At 37.5% G+C, this 24,363-nt stretch overlaps 1 protein-coding gene and 3 non-coding genes across 5 annotated transcripts in view; 3 read left to right on the forward strand and 1 right to left on the reverse strand.

The window, feature by feature from the left end:
• SIRT4 (sirtuin 4) overlaps positions 1 to 19,943 on the reverse strand; it is a 42,459-nt gene extending 22,516 nt beyond the window's left edge. Inside the window, exons 1-2 of one of the 2 annotated variants that reach the window (XM_053702053.1) lie at positions 19,901 to 19,943; positions 10,342 to 10,927 (exon numbers count right to left, since the gene is read on the reverse strand). In XM_053702053.1, the coding sequence (XP_053558028.1) occupies positions 10,342 to 10,835 (494 nt within the window). In that variant the 5' untranslated portion in view covers positions 10,836 to 10,927; positions 19,901 to 19,943. Of the gene's footprint in view, positions 1 to 10,341; positions 10,928 to 19,573; positions 19,626 to 19,900 lie in introns of those variants that run through there. The other variant, XM_053702054.1, reaches the window with a different exon arrangement.
• Positions 19,944 to 19,950: 7 nt separating this feature from the next.
• Positions 19,951 to 20,091, forward strand: LOC128650597 (U4 spliceosomal RNA). Its single transcript, XR_008400877.1, has one exon. It is a non-coding gene; the product is annotated as a U4 spliceosomal RNA (small nuclear RNA).
• Positions 20,092 to 20,874: 783 nt separating this feature from the next.
• LOC128650598 (U4 spliceosomal RNA) lies at positions 20,875 to 21,015 on the forward strand. The gene has a single exon (XR_008400878.1). It is a non-coding gene; the product is annotated as a U4 spliceosomal RNA (small nuclear RNA).
• A 548-nt stretch (positions 21,016 to 21,563) lies between these two features.
• LOC128650599 (U4 spliceosomal RNA) lies at positions 21,564 to 21,704 on the forward strand. Its single transcript, XR_008400879.1, has one exon. It is a non-coding gene; the product is annotated as a U4 spliceosomal RNA (small nuclear RNA).
• The last annotated feature ends 2,659 nt before the right edge of the window (positions 21,705 to 24,363 follow it).

Consider the following 24,363-nt stretch of genomic DNA (forward strand, 5'->3'; position numbering starts at 1 on the left):
AGTGAATTATTAGAATTCTTTTTAATATTGAACATATATATTTAAGTATGTATGTATATATATATATATATATATATATATATACACACACACACGTGAGTGTTATGTCAGAAATCTTTTGCAAACATATTTACATGTGTTTTTTGTTCTAAACAATGTTGTCTGTCATATCTCTGTGTTTATTTATACCACTATATGTATATAGTGTAAATGTATTATTATTCTGAGCAGGAATAATTTCGAATATAACATGTAATCAGAGTATCATATGTATTTATTTGCAATCTATGCAATCCTAAGTGATAGGAAAGTAAACATTTAAGTTGCACCAGTGGGAGCTAGCTGCTAATTGGTGCCTGCACACATTTGTCTCTTGTGATTGGCTAAATAGATGTGTTCATCTAGCTGCCAGTAGTGCAATTCCGTTCCTTCAGCAAAGGATAACAAGAGAATGAAGCAAATTAGATAATAGAAGTAAATTTGAAAGCTGTTTAAAATTGTGTGTTCTATCCAAATCATGAAAAAATATTTTGGGGTTTCGTGTCCATTTAAGAGCTGGGCCAGGTTTCTCTCTGCACCTGTCTAACCCCTCTTGATTGCAATCTATTTTTAAAAAACACCCCTTCACAGGTGTTATAAAATGGCCTGGCATATAAGATGACATTTCTTACTTTTTTTTTTTTTTAAGAGAAGGAAGAAATACACTGAAAATAGAATGACAGTTTAAAGTTAGGTGGGTTATCCCTTTGAGCTATGTGTATTTATTTCATTTTTATATCTATATCTATTAGTGCGACAAGTTTGGAGCAAAACTTTGCACCAAATATGTAGAAATAATATTGTCCCTTGATTTGTAATGAGAGACAAAGTTGTAGCATAATCCATCAGTAATAATGTATTTTTCATTTTTATCCCTATATCTACTAGTGCACCACATGTGGAGCAATAATATTGTTTGATTTAGAAAGGGTATACAATTTTAATAGAGTTTCTAATTTACTTTTATTATGTAATATACTTCATTCTCTTGCAGCATCGAACATAAGCTTTCTGTGTTTTCAGACTCCCATTAAGTTCTACGGCATCCGGGACATGAAGGGTGGCGGATTGAAAACCAGGTACGCTGTGTCGGGAAAGACGCGAGCGTAACTGTAGAAATTTTGATAACTTTGTGAGAGCTTCAAATTGTGTCGAATAGAAGGGCGAATTAACACGTCTCCACTTGAATTCCACGGGTTTTAAACTTGCATCGATGTGCGTCGGATTGAGATTGCGGGATCGTATGTTACATCACAAATTTCAACATTTGCTGATCTTGACGCTTTGATAACTACGGCGACAACCCCTAATCTTCCGCCCCTGATATCGCCACCACCGAAATAAAGCTATTAGCCCCTAATCTGCAGCTCCCAATATCGCTGCTACTATACTAAAGTTATTAACCCATATACCCCTGCACCCCAACATTGCTGCCACCTAAATAAATCAATTAACCCCTATTCCGCCGCTCCCCGACATCGCTGCAACTAAATGAAGCTATTAACCCCTAAACTTCTGGCCTCTCACATCACTGGCTCTAAATAAACCTATTAACCCGTAAACCGCCAGCTCCCACATTGCAACAACCTAAATTAAACTATATATTAACCCCTAACCCTAACGTAACCCTAAGCCTAACCGTAACCCTAATCCTAACACCCCCTAACTTTAACATAATTAAAATATAGATAAATGAAACTTACAATTATTAACTAAATAATACCTATTTAAAACTAAATACCTGTGAAATAAAACCTAAGCTAGCTACAATATAACTAATAGATATATTGTAGCTAGCTTAGGTTTTATTTTTATTTCACAGGTAAATTTGTATTTATTTAAAATAAATACAAACTTACCTGTGAACTAAAACCTTAAATTACAAAAAATAAAAAAACCTACCATTACAAAAAATAACCAATGAAATTATCAAAAATAAAAAAGAATTACACCTAATTACCTGTTAAATTAAAAAAACTTATAGCTATTTTACATGCCCAAACCCTAAACTGAAAAAAAAACCACCCAAAAAACCCTTAAAAAACCTATCACTAACCCGAAGGTCCACCTACAGTTTTTGAAGTCTGCTTGAACGATCTTTATCCAGGCGATGAAAAGTCTTCCTCCAGGCAACCTCTTTAATCTTCATCCCAGCGGCAAAGTCCTCATCCAAGCGTCGAGAAGTCTTCATCCAGGTGGCCTCTTCAATCTTCATCCAGGCGACATCTTCTATCTTGATCCCGGCGGTGCGGAGCGAGTCCATCCTGAAGACATCCAGGTGCCGAGCATCCTCTTCATACGGTCGCCGCCGTACACTGAATCTTCAATGCAAGGTACAGGATTCAAGATGGCGTCCCTTGCATTCCGATTGGCTAAAAAATTATATTGGCTGATTCGAATTAGCCAATAGAATGAGAGCTGCTTAAATCCTATTGGCTGATTTGAACAGCCAATAGGATTTTAGCAGCTCTAATTCCTATTGGCTGATTCAAATTATTCAGCCAATAGGAATGCAAGGGACACCATCTTGAATTGCATACCTTGCTTTGAAGATTCAGTGTATGAAGAGGATGCAATCTTCAGGATAGACCCGCTCCGCGCCGCTGGGATCAAGATAGAAGATGCCGCCTGGATGAAGATTGAAGAGGGTACCTGGATAAAGACTTCTCGCCGCTTGAATAAGGACTTCGCCGCCAGGATGAAGATTGAAGAGGCCGTCTGGATGGAGACTTCTTGCCACCTGGATGAAGGTCGTTCAAGCAGGACTTCAAAAAACTGTAAGTGGATCTTTGGGGGTTAGTGATAGTTTTTTTTTAAGGGTTTTTTGGGTGTTTTTTTATTTAGTTTAGGGTTTGGGCATGTAAAAGCGCTAAATGCCCTTTTAAGGGCAATGCCCATCCAAATGCCCTTTTCAGGGCAATGGGTAGCTTAGGTTTAGAATTTTTTTTTTATTTTGGGTGGGCTTTTTTATTTTGATATGGCTATTAGATTAGGTGTAATTCTTTTTTATTTTTGATAATTTCTTTTGTTATTTTCCGTAATTTAGTGTTTGTTATTTCTTGTAATTTTTATTTTTTGTAATTGAATGCTTTGTGATTTTTTTTAGAGTAGTGTTAGGATTTTTTAATGTGTAGTTTAGTTTTATTTAATTGGTAGTTAGTTTAATTTTAGTTTAATAATTATATAGTTTAATTGTTAGTTTTAACTTTTTTAATTTGACAGGTAAGTTTTAATTTAATTTAAGCTAGGGAAATTGTAATTTTAATATAAAGTTAGGGGGGCGTTAGGTTTAGGGTTACTAGTTTAAATTAGTTTATTGCGATGTGGGGGGCTTTCGGTTTAGGGGTTAATAGTATAGTTAATATATTTTGTTGTGGGGGCTTGCGGTTTAGGGGTTAATAGGTTTATTATAGTGGCGGCGGTGTAGGGCTTAATAACTTTAGTATATTGGGGGCGATGTGGGCGGATGGCAGATTAGGGGTTAATTATATTTAAATAGTGTATGTGATGCGGGAGGGCAGCGGTTTAGGGGTTAATACGTTTATTATAGTGGTGATGTCAGGGAGCGGCGGAATAGGGGTAAATATTTTTTTAAAGTGGCGGCGATATCGGGAGCGGCAGATTAGGGGTTAATAAATTTAATATAGTGTTTGCGATGCGGGAGGGCCTCGGTTTTGGGGTTAATAAGTAGTTTATGGGTGTTTAGTGTACTTTGTAGCAGTTTAGTTATGAGTTTTATGTAACAGATTTGTAGCGTAAAACTCATAACTACTGCTTTTAGATTGCGGAACGAATCTTGTCGGTATAGGGTGGAATGCAAGCTTTTTAGCCTCACCGCAAAACTCATAATGGCAGCACTATGGAAGTCCCATGAAAAAACGTCATTTTTACGTGTGCGGGACTGAAGTTTGGGTACAGGCTAAAAGGCTTGCAGTACACCTATACCGACAAGACTTGTAATGGCTGCTGTGCTGTTTTAACGCTGAAATTACCATTTTTTAGCCTTAAAAGACGAACGCACAACTCGTAATCTAGCTGTCTGTAAGGTAACTAAAGAGTAAATTTAAGCTCCTCTGAACCCAAATATACTACTGTTACTTATCATTTAACCCAAGACTTATGTTTAAAATTAATTTTATAATCCAGTCTCACACACAGGGGCCTATTTATCAAGGTCCGGACGGCCCCTGATGCCCCCGTTTCCTCGCCGGAATTAGCAGTAATGAAGCAGTGGTCTTAAGACCGCTGCTCCTTAATTGGTCTGCCGCCTCTGAGGCTGCGGACATCAATCCAACTGATCCTATACGATCGGGCTTATTGCAAATCTGCAGGGGGCAGCATTGCACAAGCAGTTTTACTAGAACTGCTTGTGCAATGTTAAATGCTGACAGCTTATTCAGCGTACAGCATTCAGTGATGTCTGGCGGACATGATACGCTATATATAGCGTATCTTTTTCAGATGAGATATATAAAGAACAATGTCAAACATCTTGTTAAACCGGAAACTAGAAGTATTGTCCCACCTTGGGTTATCATTTTGGTGTAAATATTATTGCTCTATTATTATTCTCTTAATTACGGGGCTGTGCTTGCCTGAATCTCCCTCGATACAAACGTTCATATCAATAGTTACTTATTAAAAGAACATACAGACTGAGGGTGGGTTAATTCATGGTAAATTGGTGTTATTGCTAAGAATTTTGAATACAATAATGTTTTGACAATTAAACTATTTTTTTTTCTCTTGTACAAAGAGATAAAGATGAAGTTTACATAGAGCTGGAAATCAGCATTGTATGGGAACACTGGTACAACAGGAAGTATGCTGGAAAATAAAAGAGGATTCTATAATACAGGAAAAATGATAGAAAGGTAAATGGGGAGCAATGCAGCCATCCTAAGGAGAAAGCCACACCACGTGGATAAAAGTGATACATAGATATATATTATTGACTAAAGGCAATGTACTTCTTTTTTATTTCTTTTTTAAAATTTTTGATGATACTTAGCACAACCAATAATAAGTGGCGCTTATTAATACCTTAAGAGGTACATGGCAAAAACTTGGTAAACTGTCGCTGGTTAAATTCAGATACATAATACAATTTTAAACAACTTTCCAATTTACTTCTATTATTTAATTTGCTTCCTTCTCTTGTTATCCTTTGCTGACAGATTTATCTAGGAAAGCTCAGGAGTAGCAAAGAACCTAGGTTCTAGCTGCTGATTGGTGGCTGCATATACATACCGATTGTCATTGGCTCGCCCATGTGTTCAGTTAGAAACCAGTAGTACATTGCTGCTCCTTTAACAAATAAATTAGAAAGTTGTTTAAAAGTTGTTTAAAATTTTATTTTCTATCTGAATCATAAAAGAAAATGTTTGGGTTTCATGTCCCTTTAACCCCTTAACGACCAAGGACGTACCAGGTACGTCCTGCAAAAACTGTCAGTTAGTGACAATGGACATACCTGGTACGTCCTCAGTCTAATTGAGCGCTGGAATCAATTGTGATCGCTTCCAGCAGCTCTCAGGGTATTGCAGTGATGCCTCGATATTGAGGCATCCTGCAATACCCTTTTTTAAGCATCCGATGCAGAGAGAGCCACTCTGTGGCCCTCTCTGCATCAGCTAGCGATGGTGCCGATCGTTGGTGGGTGGGAGCCATAGCAGGGCGGCGGGTGGGCGGCCTATCGCTGGTCAACTGCCGTTTTAGTTACCGTTAATGGGGGGAGGGTGGGCGCGGGTGCACTATAGCACGTGCATGTGGGCGGGAGCGCGGCGGGAGCGCGGCGAGTGCAAGCGGAACTGGGACTACTACAATACAGAAATTTAGGAGAGTTGAAAATAAAAATTTTGGAAAGGGATCTGGGAGGGGGTAGGGATATGAGGGGGGGCAGCTACACTACAGAAAATTTTGATTTATGTATTTAAATATAAAAAAGGTTTGTTTTTTTTACCAAACTGGGTACTGGCAGACAAGATGGTGTCAACTAGGTAGAGGGGGGAGGGTTAGAGAGCTGTTTGGGGGCGGGGTCATGGAGGTTGGGGGCTAAAGGGGGATCCAACACTGCAGATTATATATAGAAAATGAAAAATATGTTAAAAAAAAAAAAAGCCTTTTATTTTAGTACTGGCAGACTTTCTGCCAGTACTTAAGATGGTGGTGACAATTGTGAGGTGGTGGAGGGAAGAGAACTGCTTGAGGGGGGTCAGGGAGGGATCAGAGGGTGGGATGTGTCAAGTGGGAGGCTGATCTCTACACTAAAGCTAAAAATTAACCCTAAAAAGGCTAAATAATTAACCCCTTCACCGCTGGGCATAATACAAGTGTGGTGCGCAGCTGCAATTAGCGGCCTTCTAATTATCAAAAAGTAATGCCAAAGCCATATATGTCTGCTATTTCTGAACAAAGAGGATCACAGATAAGCATTTACAACCATTTGTGCCATGATTGCACCAACTGTTTGTAAATAATTTCAGTGAGAAACCTATAATTGTGAAAAAGTTAATGATTTTTTTATTTGATCACATTTGGCGGTGAAATGGTGGCATAAAATATACCAAAATGGCCTAGAGCAATACTTTGGGTTGTCTACTACACTACACTAAAGCTAAAATTAGCCCTACAAACTCACTACAAGCTACCTAATTAACGCCTTCACTGCTGGGCATAATACAAGTGTGGTGTGTAATACAAGTGTGGTGCGCAGCTGCAATTAGCGGCCTTCTAATTACCAAAAAGCAATGCCAAAGCCATATATGTCTGCTATTTCTGAACAAAGGGGATCCCAGAGAAGTATTTACAACCATTTGTGCCATAATTGCACAAGCTGTAAATAATTTCAGTGATAAACCTAAAGTTTGTGAAAAAGTTTGTGAAAAAGTGAATGATTTTTTTTAATTGATCGCATTTGGCGGTGAAATAGTGGCATGAAATATACCAAAATGGGCCTAGATCAATACTTTGGGATGTCTACTAAAAAAAAATATATATGTGAAGGGCTATTCAGGGATTCCTGACAGATATCAGTGTTCTAATGTAACTATCGCTAATTTTGAAAAAAAATTGTTTGGAAATAGCAAAGTGCTACTTGTACTTATTGCCCTATAACTTGCAAAAAAAGCAAATAACATGTAAACATTGTGTATTTCTAAACTCAGGACAAAATTTAGAAACTATTTAGCATGGGTGTTTTTTGGTGGTTGTAGATGTGTAAAAGTTAGAAAAAGTGTTTTTTTTTTCATTTTTTAATCATATTTTATATTTTTTTTATAGTAAATTATAAGATATGATGAAAATAATGTTATCTTTAGAAATTCCATTTAATGGCGACAAAAACAGTATATAATATGTGTGGGTACAGTAAACGAGTAAGAGAAAAATTACAGCTAAACACAAACACCGCAGAAATTTAAAAATAGCCCTGGTCCCAAACGGTCAACAAATGGAAAAGTAGTCTGGTCCTTAAGGGTTAACTCACAATACATTAAAATGTGATACAAAAAAAAAGTGAACTTTGTGAATTTAATGAAAATATTTATGTGTAAATCAATAAACTGTCCCAGATTTCTCCTCGAGTTTTTCTTTTGTTTCCAACAAAACACCTCAGAATGAAGAAACAGAGGGAGACAATAGTGTAATTCTATTAGGAGAACCAACTGCAAAATTCAGTTTTTCATTACTCACGTGGTTCTGAGCTTTTACCAAGCTCTATCGTATTAGGGCAATGTTATGTTAGGCACACGACCAGCCACACCTCCGATGTATCTTCAAATATATTTATTTGGTTAAAATGACACCAATTCTCTTACAGGCACATCAGGTAACAAATGGTACATATATTGTATCACAATCAGGTCACATCAGGTAACAAATGGTACATATATTGTATCACAATCAGGTCACATCAGGTAACAAATGGTACGTATATTGTATCACAATCAGGTCACATCAGGTAACAAATGGTACATATATTGTATCACAATCAGGTCATATCAGGTAACAAATGGTACGTATATTGTATCACAATCAGGTCACATCAGGTAACAAATGGTACATATATTGTATCACAATCAGGTCATATCAGGTAACAAATGGTACATATATTGTATCACAATCAGGTCACATCAGGTAACAAATGGTACATATATTGTATCACAATCAGGTCACATCAGGTAACAAATGGTACATATATTGTATCACAATCAGGTCATATCAGGTAACAAATGGTACATATATTGTATCACAATCAGGTCACATCAGGTAACAAATGGTACATATATTGTATCACAATCAGGTCACATCAGGTAACAAATGGTACATATATTGTATCACAATCAGGTCACATCAGGTAACAAATGGTACATATATTGTATCACAATCAGGTCACATCAGGTAACAAGTGGTACATATATTGTATCACAATCAGGTCACATCAGGTAACAAGTGGTACATATATTGTATCACAATCAGGTCACATCCGGTAACAAATGGTACATATATTGTATCACAATCAGGTCACATCAGGTAACAAATGGTACATATATTGTATCACAATCAGGTCACATCAGGTAACAAATGGTACATATATTGTATCACAATCAGGTCACATCAGGTAACAAATGGTACATATATTGTATCACAATCCCCAAAAAACAATATGTCTTAATACCCAAATGTCACTTCACTTGGCCCAGGATTGATACATTTTCCGACACATGTTTTGCCTTTCTTGGCCTTTTCAAGGATACATTTTTCTCAGTATTGCCAAATACTTAACTTTCCATTCGATCTCTTATTGGCAATAAAGGCGCTAATTTTAATCCGGTATTACACAGCAACAACATATAACAGGGAACCAATAGGAGATCGAATGGGAAGTTAAATATTTGGCAATACTGAGGGAAATGTATCCTTGAAAAAGCCAGGAAAGGTGAAACATGTATCAGAACATTTATCAATCCTGGGCCAAGTGAAGGGACATTTGGGTATTAAGACATGTTGTTTTATCCTCAAAATATTTTTGGGGATTGTGATACAATATATGTACCATTTGTTACCTGATGTGACCTGATTGTGATACAATATATGTACCATTTGTTACCTGATGTGACCTGATTGTGATACAATATATGTACCATTTGTTACCTGATGTGACCTGATTGTGATACAATATATGTACCATTTGTTACCTGATGTGACCTGATTGTGATACAATATATGTACCATTTGTTACCCGATGTGACCTGATTGTGATACAATATATGTACCATTTGTTACCCGATGTGACCTGATTGTGATACAATATATGTACCATTTGTTACCTGATGTGACCTGATTGTGATACAATATATGTACCACTTGTTACCTGATGTGACCTGATTGTGATACAATATATGTACCATTTGTTACCTGATGTGACCTGATTGTGATATAATATATGTACCATTTGTTACCCGATGTGACCTGATTGTGATACAATATATGTACCATTTGTTACCCGATGTGACCTGATTGTGATACAATATATGTACCATTTGTTACCTGATGTGACCTGATTGTGATACAATATATGTACCATTTGTTACCCGATGTGACCTGATTGTGATACAATATATGTACCATTTGTTACCCGATGTGACCTGATTGTGATACAATATATGTACCATTTGCTACCCGATGTGACCTGATTGTGATACAATATATGTACCATTTGTTACCCGATGTGACCTGATTGTGATACAATATATGTACCATTTGTTACCCGATGTGACCTGATTGTGATACAATATATGTACCATTTGTTACCTGATGTGACCTGATTGTGATACAATATATGTACCATTTGTTACCTGATGTTCCATTAAGAGAATTGGTGTAATTTTAGCAAAATAAATATATTTGAAGATACACCGGAGGTGTGGCTGGTCGTGTGCCTAACATAAACATTGCCCTAATACGATAGCGCTCGGTAAAAGCTCAGAACCACGTGAGTAATTAATCACTGAATTTTGCAGTTGGTTTTCCTAATAGGATTACACTATTGTCTCCCTTTCTTCTTTCTGAGGTGTTTTTTTGGAAACATAAAAAGAACTCAAGGAGAAATCTGGGACAGTGTATCCACTTATGCATAAATATTTTCACTTAATTCACAAAGTTCACTTCTTATTTTATTTTTATAACGTTTTAATGTAAGTTAACAGTGAAGTCAAAGTGAAACGAGTTTAACAGCCATGCCACTGTTAGTTTTGACAGTGAAACAAGAACAGCTTCCATTTTGTAAATATGATTCTCTACCTGTGAGTACAACCATGTAATTCCGATAGACGGAGCTGTCCAACCTTTGTGTGCAAAGCATCGACATTCTGTGTCACCAACCAGTGTAAGCGCCCTGCTCTCTCCCAATTACACAGAGCCATATGTGCAATGTTCGGTTGATAGGATGAGAATTGTGGCCACCCTACAAAATTACGAGCCCAGTAGCGTTGTCGGGCAGATTTACTCTTCACAAACACGGCATGCTGGATAGGCCTCCGGTCAGTTCTAAAGTACAGTCCTACTCCTTCAGAGCGGTAGTCTGGGATCCCTGATTCTGTAGAGATTCCTGCCCCTGTTATAACAAAAAGGCGCTGGGAGCTAGATACAAAATCCTGAAGCTTCTCCAGATGATGGGGATCTACAGGCTGGCATGCTGGGACAAACTGTAACTTTGCAAAAGTGGAGCTTAGTCGGCATTGAGGGCTCTTCTGTACCAACAACAGTCGGATTCCAAATGCCAAATGCCCCCTCATAATTTAAGTGACCAGAATACAAATATAAGAAAAATAATCAGAGCTTCTATGCGGTGTCTGCAGAACATAAAATCTAGATGCTCATGAAAGTCCTGTAAATGAGAAAAGAGATTGCTGTTTTAAATTGCTCAGTTCAGTAAGGGAAAAAAACCTCTATATTTAGAAAAAAAAAGAAAAAGTTAGTCTTAGATAACCCGGAGCAAACACAAAGCAGGGGTGTACGCCATCCAAAGACCTTCACGTGACAGGAAATTGAAATGTTTAGTTAGGAGATTTTATAATAGCATATATCTGTGATGCCTTTACTAAATGTAATAGAATACACCCTTATTTGATAGACAAAGTGTAACTCTTTTGGAACAAATTTGTGGCATTTGACTGGTTCTTTTCATTACATTTGTAGTGCATAGGTTACTGATTACATTTTTATTATTATTATTATCATCAGGTATTTGTAATTACATTGCACCAGATAAAAATATTGTATTCTTTATGATCTTTTAAATGGCCATTATAGAAAAAAAAAAAAATGCTCTAATCCATTAGAGCTTAGTTTCTCAACCTGTGGTGCGTGTACCTCTGGGGGTACTTAAGGCATTGGCAAGGGGTACTTCAGGGACTGGCATTCACTTTCTTTTCCTGATGTAGCTATTGTAAACATGATATATCAAGGGAAGCTGTTTCTCATTTCTACCCTTGAGCACTTCTAACAGGGCAGAGTGTGAGTATTTCCCGGCCTAGGTTAGACCACTGCTCAATCACCGATGCACCTCAAATTGGTAAAACCTTAGAATCTGGCTTATTAGTGACATATGAGGGCTGGAGTTGAGCTTCACTGATATGAACAAAGCATGTGTATTACTGTGACCAAGTGTCCCAGAGACAAGTGACAGATAAATGTGTCACTGTGAAATAGGTAAAGTGCGTCATACTGAAGTGGGCTGCAGCAAAACAAGACAGATAAACTGTGTATGAAATGGTTATTAAAAATAGAAAGTCGGTACAATAAATATTACTTTCCTCATCATGCAAAAAATAGTTTATTTTCCTCTTTTTTAATGTAAAAAGCACAGTAATTACATATAATTATTAATATCAATGGACATATATATGTTCTATGTGTTGATTATCCTTGGTTGTAATATTGCCAAATATTAAATTCCGGAAAACATAAAACAAATATCAGATTTCTATATATTTACTTAATTAACATAACTGATACAAGTAATACATAGGAATTCCATTTAAGTTCATGTAAAATGTTGGGGAACATAGAAATGAAATAAATGCCTTCAGGGGTACAGGACAGCACTGAAGGTTCAGAGCAGAAAATGCTGCTGATCCAGCACATATAAGTATTTTTCCACTCGGGAACAGCAGTGCTCTGCAAGTCCTGAGGTATATTTCTACTGTGTGTTTAACCACTCTTTGCGGAGGTTAAATACACAGTAGTCTAGGGTCGTTAACGAATTAGAACATGTTATTTTTTGACAATAATGGTCCTTTAAATTAGATAAGAACATACATGATGTGAAGGTATTATTGCAAAGTGATGCTGAATTCTGTGCAGCAAATACTTTTCTTTTTTTTAAAAGCAAATAAATAAAATGTGTGTATATGTATTTGTAAAATAGGTCAGAAAACTTGGTTCAAGTTTAAAAAAAATCAAACAATTTTATATTTATATGATCAGAGAGTGATTAAGTCTCCCACCCGGGGTTAAACACATAGTTAAAGGCTGACTAGACTGACGATACACTACTGGTCCACATCCATTTGAACAGAGCAGCTGAACCAACCCAGGGCAGTACGTTCGTGTTGCCATCAATCACTTGCTATGTTCAGCACAGGATCAGTAATGCATGGCTGCACTACAGCCGATTTGTGAGGGTTAAACAAATAGGTCCGTGATAGTTTAATAATAATAATAATAATAATAAAATGTTCAAATGTATTACACATATATAATGATATATTTAAAGCAACGATTAGCCTTAGATTCATATGTAGATCTATTTTTACAATTATACTAGTTGTTCAAATATTGAAGATATAAGTGCAAAGCTTTAGTTTCTATAAAGTTATGGGCCCCGCCGCTAGCTTTCTATTTATCTCTATTCTGGAAATAAATAAAAAAGTCTGTCCAAGCAAGACTGTGTAGAACATAGGATTATCTAGCAGTTTTTCCACCCAGCCTTGTTTGCACAAACTCTATGTTATTGCCTGATTTATATCTGTACAAAACAGTAGTCAAGCAGCCGCACATCAAAAGGCCCTAATTATGCAAAGTAAAAAAATAACTTTTAATAAGATGTTTAAAACATGGGAGTTGGGAAATCACAGAATCCTGACGCATTTTGTGTCCACTATCGGCACTTAATCATAGGACTACCCATCATTATGCCGTCCCCCAATTTAAAGGGAAGTGTCCAATCAAGGATTAATAAAACATTATAATAAAATGACACCAAATCTCATAAATACAATCATTTAAACCATTTACATAAGTGTGTGATATATTATGTGCTAAAACCATTAATTCACACAGCATATTTAAAATGCTTAATCAAACATTAATGCTTAATAAAACATTACATTGTAAACGTTATAATAATAAAATTGCAATTATTATAAGACATCACAAAAACTCACAAGACTTTCCGTTACCCATCAACCAATTAAGCAAATTCATCACAGGAAAGAATTCTGCCACAATCCTTACTGAGCTTACTATACGGTGCAACTATAGTGGCATGTTCTAAAGTTAAAACTATACAGATAAGCATAATTTTACTTCCTTGTTCTTTTTAATAATAATATTGTGCTTATTCTAACTTTAATTTTTGAGATTGTGTTTCCACTCCACTTTACATTTTAGCTGTCATTACTGTCAATCTATGTAGCTCATATCCCATTTACAATTTAATGCTAGTGGGGTAATTGTCTTGAATGTATATATTCAATAGAGTTCCTGTTTTTGCAATAAGTTATGCCTGTCGCCACCCCTAGGGGAAAGTGTAACTCTGTCAATAACTTTAAAATAATAGTAAATCCTAGCAATTTAGAAACGCTAGAATTTACCAGTGGAGTAAATAAAGGGGACTTTGAGTCATGCAGTATAAAATACTTCTTGCTAAAAGTTCCTTTATTTGTCTGCAGTGCTGCGTTCACTGCACTGAGCTGCTCAGGCAGCCCACAGCAGAACGCTATTTTATCACTGAGGTGATCTGAGCCAATAGCGTGCTAGCTATCCACAGCTATTAGCTAAGAGGTGGAAATGTCACCTCACTGAAAAATTCCGATCTGCCATGGGATGCACTTCAAACAAAGGAACTTTCAGCATAAAATATTTTATACTTCATGACTCAGTCACCTTTATTTGTTTCAAAAACGCTAGAATTTACTATCACTTTAAAGGGACAGTTCACCCAAAAACTTTCTCCCCTTTAAATTATTCCCAATGATCCTTTTTACCTGCTAGAGTGTATTAAATTGGTTGCAAGTAGCTCCTTTACTCATATTTCAGCATTTGAAATAGCTGATTTAGCTTGTGGTTTCCCAACCTATACTGAAAGTTTTGATACTGGCGTATACGCTATTGACAAGCCTAAGTAAACACAGCCAGCAGAAGAGATTACACCCTCAGTGAGGGGCATGATAGTTAAGTAATAAAATGATAATTTTCCATTGTTCTCTCTATGTATTGAGCTTTGGTGTTCCAGACAAATATAAGATAAGGAAGCAAGGCTGTGTACATAAAAGTGATAACATAATGAGATCTGATATTACCTGAAGCTCAACCCATTGTAATAGGCTGTGGTTTCAAAGCACAAAACCAGCTACTTCAAATACACAAACCCGAAAATGCAATTTCTCAAATATTTTATACTCTGCAGTTGGTATAACAAGTCATTTAAAATACATTTATGGAAAAACAATTTTACAGTGTACTGTCTCTTTAACCTTCATTTGAAAACTATTTGTCATATGAACAAGATTCAAGTGTCCAGCTGTAGCTGATTCTTTAACATACTCTTTGGTATCTCTAATGTGCTCTCTCATCCTTGACCTAAGTTCTCTTGAAGTTTGACCTACGTATTGTTGGAAGCATAAATTGCACTCTAGTAAATAGACCACAACAAGGGATCTGTAGCGGCGAGGTGTGTGCTGATTTAAATCTGTCCCTAAATGTCCTCAGGAGGAGATTGAGATAAGTGGGAAACTTAAGTTCAAATGTGGCAGCCCCATTATAGAAACTTTGGAATTTAGAAGCCCAACAATTTTCATATTTAAATTATAGTAAACAGAGGGAAGGAAAATAATGAAAGTATAATGCAAAGTTAGTAACTAAACAATTTATATTACAATTGCATACTGTTTAAAGGGATAGGAAAGTCAAGATTAAACTTGCATGATTCAGATAGATCGTGTCATTTGGGCTGTTTACTTTTTATCCCTTGTTGAAAAAGAATACGTACATCAGTGACGTGCGGTGAGGTCAGAGGCTAGTGAGGCTATTAGTACATTTGCTTCATTCTCTTGTTATCCTTTGTTGAAGGATATGCAGCAATGCACAACTGGGAGCTAACTGAACACATTAAATGAGCCAATGACAAGAGGCATATATGTGCAACCACCACTCACCAGCTGCTCCCAGTAGTGCATTACTGATCTTTAGCCTACCTAGGTATGCTTTTCAAATGATACTAAAAGAAAAAAGCAAATTGGATAACATAAGTAAAATGTAAAAGTCTTTAATATTGTATGTTCTATCTGAAACATAAAAGAAAAATGTTGTGTTCCTTTAATGTTTTAAAACAAATTAACATCCTTTTAACTGCAGCTATTCTCCAGTAGTCAAACTCCAACTTGCCTTATTTGTAAAAGGAGAAACCAGATGCGCACACACTCTCATGCAGATACGCACACACTCTCATACAGTGGCACACACACTCATACAGATGCACACACACCCACACTCATACAGATGCACACACACTCATACAGATGCACACAGACACACTCATACAGATGCACACAGACACACTCATACAGATGCACACAGACACACTCATACAGATGCACACAGACACACTCATACAGATGCGCACACACTCTCATGCAGATGCGCACACACTCTCATGCAGATGCGCACACACTCTCATGCAGATGCGCACACACTCTCATGCAGATGCGCACACACTCTCATACAGATGCACACACACTCTCATACACACTCATACAGATGCACACACACTCATACAGATGCACACACACTCATACAGATGCATACACACTCATACAGATGCATACACACACTCTCTCATACAGTTGCACACACACTCTCATACAGATGCACACACACTCTCATACAGATGCACACACACTCTCATACATACAGATGCACAAACACACTCATACAGATGCACACACACACACTCATATAGATGTACACAGTCACACACTGTCATCCAGATGTACACACACTCTCATACATATAGATGCACACACACACTCATACATATAGATGCACACACACACTCATACAGATGTGCACACACACACTCATACAGATGCACACACACTCTCATATATACAGATGCACACACATTCTCATACATATAGATGCACACATACACTCATACAGATGCACACACACTCTCATACAGATGTACACACATTCTCATACAGATGTACACACACTCTCATATATACAGATGCACACACACTCATACAGATGCACACACACTCTCATACAGATGCACACACACTCTCATACAGATGTACACACATTCTCATACAGATGTACACACACTCATATATACAGATGCACACACACTCATATATACAGATGCACACACACACTCATACAGATGCACACACACACTCATACAGATGCACACACACACTCATACAGATGCGCACACACACACTCATACAGATGCGCACACACACACACTCATACAGATGTACACACACTCTCATACAGATGTACACACTCTCATATATACAGATGCACACACACTCATACAGATGCACACACACTCTCATACAGATGCACACACACTCTCATACAGATGCACACACACACTCATACATACAGATGCACACACACTCTCATACAGATGCACACACACACTCATACATACAGATGCACACACACTCTCATACAGATGCACACACACACTCTCATACAGATGCACACACACACTCTCATACAGATGCACACACACTCTCATACAGATGCACACACACACTCATACATACAGATGCACACACACTCTCATACAGATGCACACACACACTCATACATACAGATGCACACACACACTCTCATACAGATACAAAACACAGATACACTGATTCTCTCAACTCCCATACATCTCAATATGTCACTTTATATAAAAAAAACACAAGTACTGTGGGAAAACATACACATATAGCCAACCTCATATTTTTAGACAGAAGCATTGGAGTTGTCTTAAAGGATTACTATAATACAAGCAGCTGCTGACTCAGTAAAGAAAATATCTATTTTTAAATAGGAATCCCCAACCCCCTACCCTCAGAAACCCTTTTTCCATGTGATTTTCCTTCAGTAAACATGCTCTGCACAGCAGCCATATCTACCAGCAGGAAGACAGATACAACACAGCCCTGAGAAGGAATGGGGGAAATGAGAGCAGGGAGGAGGGGAGACTATAAAGAGCAGACCAGGTACTGTGGGAAGCTTCAGACCTCTATAGCCCTGACAACAATATATGAGTTACTGATACTCACTCACAGCTAACTCCAGCGTTACCTCTTGTCTAAGCTGAGCTCCACCCATGTTTCCTGCAGCAGCACCAGTGTAAAAAGATTCCGTGCACTCACTGATGACTGCTGTGGGGGAGATCAGGTGATCTTTCAAAATATTACATTAAGATGATTATGTTCTCTTAGTCTAAACACCTGCTGTCTGCCACACTCTGCATCCATTAACCCCTGCAGTAGTACAAGGAGCCCAATTAGTATACAGCTACAGACAGCGTGTCAGTGACAGGATGATTTGTGAGTGATTTACTAAGTTGTTAGAAAAAAATGATTAGCTGACTATTGTAAGTAAATTACTCACAAATCATTCTGTCACTGACACGCTGTCTGTAGCTGTATACTAATTGGGCTCCTCGTACTACTGCAGGAGTTAATGGATGCAGAGTGTGGCAGACAGCAGTTTGCAGTTGCACCGGACCTGCCCTGAGTAGTGAGCACACACACAGCATGGCCAATATAAAAGTATACCTGATGGAACTCAACGTTGCAGTGTTGTTGGTGCCCTGCCAACACATTGTGTATTTCCAGCATGTATGAATTCTACACTAGTAGCCACACACCTCACTCTGGCCAGGCTGCCCCAGGGCATTTACTCTCGATCACTACTAGTACTTACAGTTACCGGTGTTTTCCAGGTCCAGGGTAGTCAGTGAGTCAATGGCACTGGGTCTGGCACTATTAGGCAGTCCTCCGCTCCGGCTCCTCCTGAGTCTGACTTCAGTCTCCTCCAGGCAGTGGGCAGGCACTGGCAGCAACTCCTCCGTGACTAGTCCTGGTCCACACTAGTCCACCAGACAGCCACACAACAACTGGGGCAGTAGGCACTAGGCAGCAGTGGTCGGCGGCACGCACGCACAAGACTCTCTCAGCAGCTCCCTCCACTACTGACACTGAGTCTTCCCGCCAGTAGATCTGTCAGCGCGCTCAATGTGACATGTCAAAATGGTCACATGGCCCAATCAGCAGCCCAGCAGGCACGCCTCCCTGCAGTGCTGCTGAAGCTGTGATTGGCTGAAGTGACCTAGCTCATCATGGAGGCGGTTTTGAGAACCGCCTCCATTGGAGCTTGTATCAGGGCCCGAAGAGTCACCAGTGGGTGGCGCAGCTCCAGATCCATGTTGCGCAATTAATGGAGGGCAGCGGACCGGCTCACTGCCTCCTAATTGCGCAACAATGGAATATGGATAGTGAATTTTTGCACAGCGCATGCGCAAAGCGCAGTACCATAATGAGTATCGCCATGGGGGTGGGGGGGGTACCCTTGGGGTGAGGGTGGGCGTGGACAAAATATTAATGAAGCAAAAAACACTTTTTTTTTTTTTAATAAATATGAGTTCAAATCTTTTTTCCCTCATTGGACAGGGTAGGCACTGCCTACCCTGCCTCCTATTACTGCACGTCACTGACGTACATATCCTATACTAGTGGGAGATAGTTACTGATTGGTGTCTACACACATGTGTCTGTTGTGATTGGCTATCAAGAAGTGTTCAGCTAGCTGCCAGTAGTGCAATGCTGTTCCTTCAGCAAAGGCTAACAAGAGAATGAAGCAAATTTAATAGAACTAAGCTGGAAAGTTGTTTAAAATCTTATGTTTATACAAATCATGAAAGAAAGTGTTGGTGTTTCCTGTCCCTTTAATATTCCAACCATGTGATAGCTTGCTCTCTATTGTCCCTTTAACTCTAGCTGCCCGTTGTCTCGCGGCTCATTTGTGGATATAGTCAAATATGGTCGAATGAAACAGGTGTTCTTCAGACATGGGTGATAAATTAATTTAAAACAATATAAAAGAACAAAAACTTGAAGAATTCCTCTTTTCGACCGTGCTGGTCTTACTAAATGTTTGAACAATAAGACAAAAACACAAGGTTAAAGCGAGCTCTTAAATACAACACAAAAGATTCAGTCCTACATTTACTTACAGTGACAGTCACTTCCGAGTGCAGCACAGAGCACACAGACAGCTGTTATCTGCTCTATTCACTCTCCTAAAACTACAAGCATTATGGACTACAATACCCATAGATGTTTGCGCAAACACAGGATGCTCCCAGCATGCTTCACTACTTAATGCTGTGTGTTTGGAGAATTGTTACAAAAGAGATACAATTATTTATTTACTGAATATTAGTAAAATATTTCATTTTGTTTTTACAAAACTATATATAAAAAAGAAAATGTACGCTTGTATCGCAAGATACAATTTGTTGCTAACCGGAAAGCATTTAAATTAATAACATCTCCCTTACCTTTTTAAGAGTCATGTAGATAGAGGTCGTCACTTCTGCGATGCATCTTTAGCTTTGCGCAGTGGCAGTATCGTAGCCAATGAGGTCTATCCGAGGCGCGATTATTGCTAATTGAAAACTTTTCCCAATACCCCGCTGTGGCGGCTTGAAATATAGCCGACACCGGCAATTTTTGACAGTCTCTACGGAGACTGAAACTTGTGGTACAAAAAAAGATAACCCAATAAGCAGAATTGAACTGCTCTTGAAACTGTTGCAGAGTGACGCACGAAATATATAGCTAAGAAATGTGTTAATTATAATAATGGTTTATTAAGCTGTATAATTGTAAGGGCATTTAACTGCTGAAGTACTTGGAAATTGTACATATTTCTGTCTGCTCTGGAATGAATGTGACTAGCTATAAATATATACTTTTTATCAACTCATTTATCTATCAGAAAGGGTTCATTTACATGGGTCAATATTTCCTAGAAGTGACCAAGACCATATACATTCGACAGTATTTAATACTACCATGAAGCGCAACTGGGTAAATCTAATTTATTGCATTGGCAGGGATTGTATTTGTGTATCACTTTAATTGATATTATGGTATGACATGAACCCGTGGTATAGATGGACATGCGACAAAATGGTTTATATGTAAAGGCAAAGTTTGTGGTTTTCGCACAATAAAAAAAAATACATGCTAGTACTGACTTCCGGTTACGTCAAATGCGTTCCCCTATATTTGCATGAAACGTCCATCATGCATTGCGGTGTCATTAAATTACTGCACTCAAAGCAAAAATATGGTTTTCCAATAGGAATAAAGAAAATTATATTTATCTTAAAAAAAGACAATAAAAAACACACACACACACACAAAGTTGCTGCAAACGTCAAATCGAAGTATTGAGAGGTGATGAGCTTCTCCCTAACTTACTTAAGATTGATGTAAGTAGAGTAAGTCAATTGAAATATTGTTATTTAGCTTTGCGCAGTGGCAGTATCGTAGCCAATGAGGTCTATCCGAGGCGCGATTATTGCTAATTGAAAACTTTTCCCAATACCCCGCTGTGGCGGCTTGAAATATAGCCGGCACCGGCAATTTTTGACAGTCTCTACGGAGACTGAATAACTGAGTAAAAATATAGCAAAATTACTCCTATAACATGAGACCTACTGAAAACATTTGTTTTAATTGATTCGTTTAATTCATACTGGAAATGTAGCTGTCTGATTAAGTGATTCTCAGAAAGAAGCAGAGAGTGGTTGGGATGGGATAGTATTCCCCAGTTTAGATCGGATATGTATTAGTGTATCGTTTGCCTGGCGGAGCATTTGGCTGAGGGTATAAATGATCTGTGATAAAATGATTTACCAAACTGTTTCTGCACTAAATAGCTCAATCTGTACTAAATCACTAGACGAGTTAGTGCTGATGGGTGACGTCACTTTATTTGCATACTACCTCGTCCATCATGCACCACGGTTTCATTAAATAACTTAGTGAAACATTAAAGTCTTATTTCATACATAAAGGTTAGACTTTTAAAAAGAAATCTCAAACACAAGTTGTTGCCTACATTGTAATGTATTATTTATTCAAAAATATATATCGCCATATGCTTCTTAAAGTTCTTGTAAAAGGAGTCACTCACTTCAACTATTTGTCGTTAGCTTTGCGCAGTGGCAGTATCGTAGCCAATGAGGTCTATCCGAGGCGCGATTATTGCTAATTGAAAACTTTTCCCAATACCCCGCTGTGGCGGCTTGAAATATAGCCGGCACCGGCAATTTTTGACAGTCTCTACGGAGACTGAACAAACTTGTGTAAATCAGATTGAATTATTTTTAGATTTAATGGGATGTGTCTAACACCCATTACGAGCGAGCATGAGACAGTATGTAGCTGATACATATTTACATAGGGTTGAGTTATTCAAATAGCGTATTACTATATACGGTAATTCTGGTGTTAATAAATGTTTATTGTGTTTCTTTTATTCACTTATATTCTGCCACGTATCCTCAATAAAAAGTACCATGTGTGCTGCAAATTGCCTAGTAACAGCCACCATCCCCCAGCTTAAAAATAAATGAAACAACTGAAAGCTAACTTGGGACCAACAGACTCATCTGAATCTAAAAATGCTCTCTACAAGGTCCCTCTCCTTTACTATCAAGTAGCTAGGGACTAGTACTGGGACATGTTTCATAATAGAAAATGGCAAACTGTGAAAGGAAATACTCAATACTTTGATACAATGTGTTTGTTACTGGACATCTAGCAGCAACAACATAAGTACTCAGCAAGTACATAATTGTCTAACGTTATAAGAGAAATTCTAGCGAAAATTATTTTTTATTCTTGTGCCATACATGGATGAGAAAAATAATTCACTGTAATTACAAATGAATGATTTTGTACTTAAATATAATGGATGTGGAAGATACTCTGAAAACATTGCATACGAACACTGCTAAATGCAGACAAGTGGCTGTTGTCATTTAATACAAATTAAACCAAATATCTATATATATATTAAATATATGTTCTTAGCTATATATGTGTGTGTGTGTGTGTGTATATATATATGAACAATAAAATAACTGTATATTTACATATATAACAACAATCCTATTTAAACTATTCTATTTTTAAAAAGGATATATGGTTTATGTATAAAAAGTGTTTCAGATTGATATGGTGTTTGACTGGGAAGGGCTCAAATTTGTATATGTGTATATATTTGTATGTGTGTATGTACATGTACATATGTATGTGTATGTATGTATATGTGTGCATACATACACATACATACACACATACAAATATATACACATATACAAATTTGAGCCCTTCCCAGTCAAACACCTTTTTGTACATTGATTAATAAAGTTATTTTTGCATTTAATATGTATGTATATATATATATATATATATATATATATATATATATATATATATATATATATATATATATATATATATATATATATATAGCAAAGGAGGATGGTAGAAGCACTCCTGGTAAATTGTAAAGGTCCAAAAACTGGCCCGTGGTGCCCCGGGTGCACTCCAAGTGAAATACAAATCAGCAAAGTAAGGGAGTCACTCACAGGGTCTTGTAGTGAAGAACAAAGTCTTTATTGACGTTTCGGGGTTGCCCCTGTTTTTTATTTTTATGCCTATTTTGAAAACGGGGCAACCCCGAAACGTCAATAAAGACTCCCTTACTTTGCTGATTTATATATATATATATATATATATATATATAAATATATATATATATATATATATATATATATATATATATATATGTGTGTGTGTGTGTGTGTAATACTTTACAAGTGTGCTTTCATATAATATTAATAAATTAATCAGTTACAAATACTGCTTCAACTGGGAACTAGCTGGTGATAGGTGGCTACACACATATGCCTCTTGTAATTGGTACACCAGATGTGTTTAGCTCGGTCCTATTCTTGTTCTAGAGCTGACTTTAAAGGTATACAAAGGTCATAATTGATACATCGGTGCAATTACATTCTAATTAGACACATTTTTTCAATATACTTCCATTAGTAAAAATTATCCCAGTAAAATGAATTCTGTTTAAGCAGCATACGTACATAAGCTGCAAGTGTACCAGTATTCAAACACCTCAGAGAGTTACTAGTGACTTGTATCCTCACTGACACAATACATACCACATCAGCTCTCTGAAGCAGACATGGTATTCTATTCCTGATCCTCTAGTTACACATAGCATACGTGCATATGCTGCTGAAACAGTAATAACTTTTACTAGAAACGTTTTTGCTAATGGAAATATATTGCAAAGATGCTTCTATTTAAGATTAGAATGCATTCATGCACCTTTCAGTTTTGACCTTTCTTTCCCTTTAACTCTATGAGTAAAAAATAGTGCAATAATAAAATGCTGCAACACATTAGAGCATTTTCCTTTTCACTTTTTATTTTTATGTCCCTTTTAATTTAGAAATTTCTATGTATTCTCACATTTAGGGTCAGATTACGAATGGAGTGGTATTTAACACTCCCACTCGTGCACTAACTCAGCTATAAGTAAGCTTTTTGCATTCGTCAGATAGCGCTAACTCGATGTGCACTTAAAGCCAAAGTTAACGCTCGTTAACTTCTATTGCGCTCAATCGATTGCTTTACTTTCAACTTGAAATACGAGAGCTACACCCGACACGCACAAACAGCTGATATAAACCCCTTTTCGCTCAGGCGTAACTGCTAGCGCTTCACTCGTAACTGGGAACTTAAACCCTAACATTAAAGTATTTTGTTGCAGTTTAATGTACTCATTGCCCTCCAGGTTACATCATCATTAAAGGGTGTCAGGTTTCTTAGTGGGGCCACCTTGTACTTAGGAGAGGTTGGGCGCAGCAGCTTGCTAAAATCTGCTCGGTCTGGAAGGCCAGGACCGGCAGGGAAGAAGGGT

The sequence above is a fragment of the Bombina bombina genome, chromosome 2, assembly GCF_027579735.1.
Source record: "Bombina bombina isolate aBomBom1 chromosome 2, aBomBom1.pri, whole genome shotgun sequence".
NCBI lineage: Eukaryota > Metazoa > Chordata > Amphibia > Anura > Bombinatoridae > Bombina > Bombina bombina.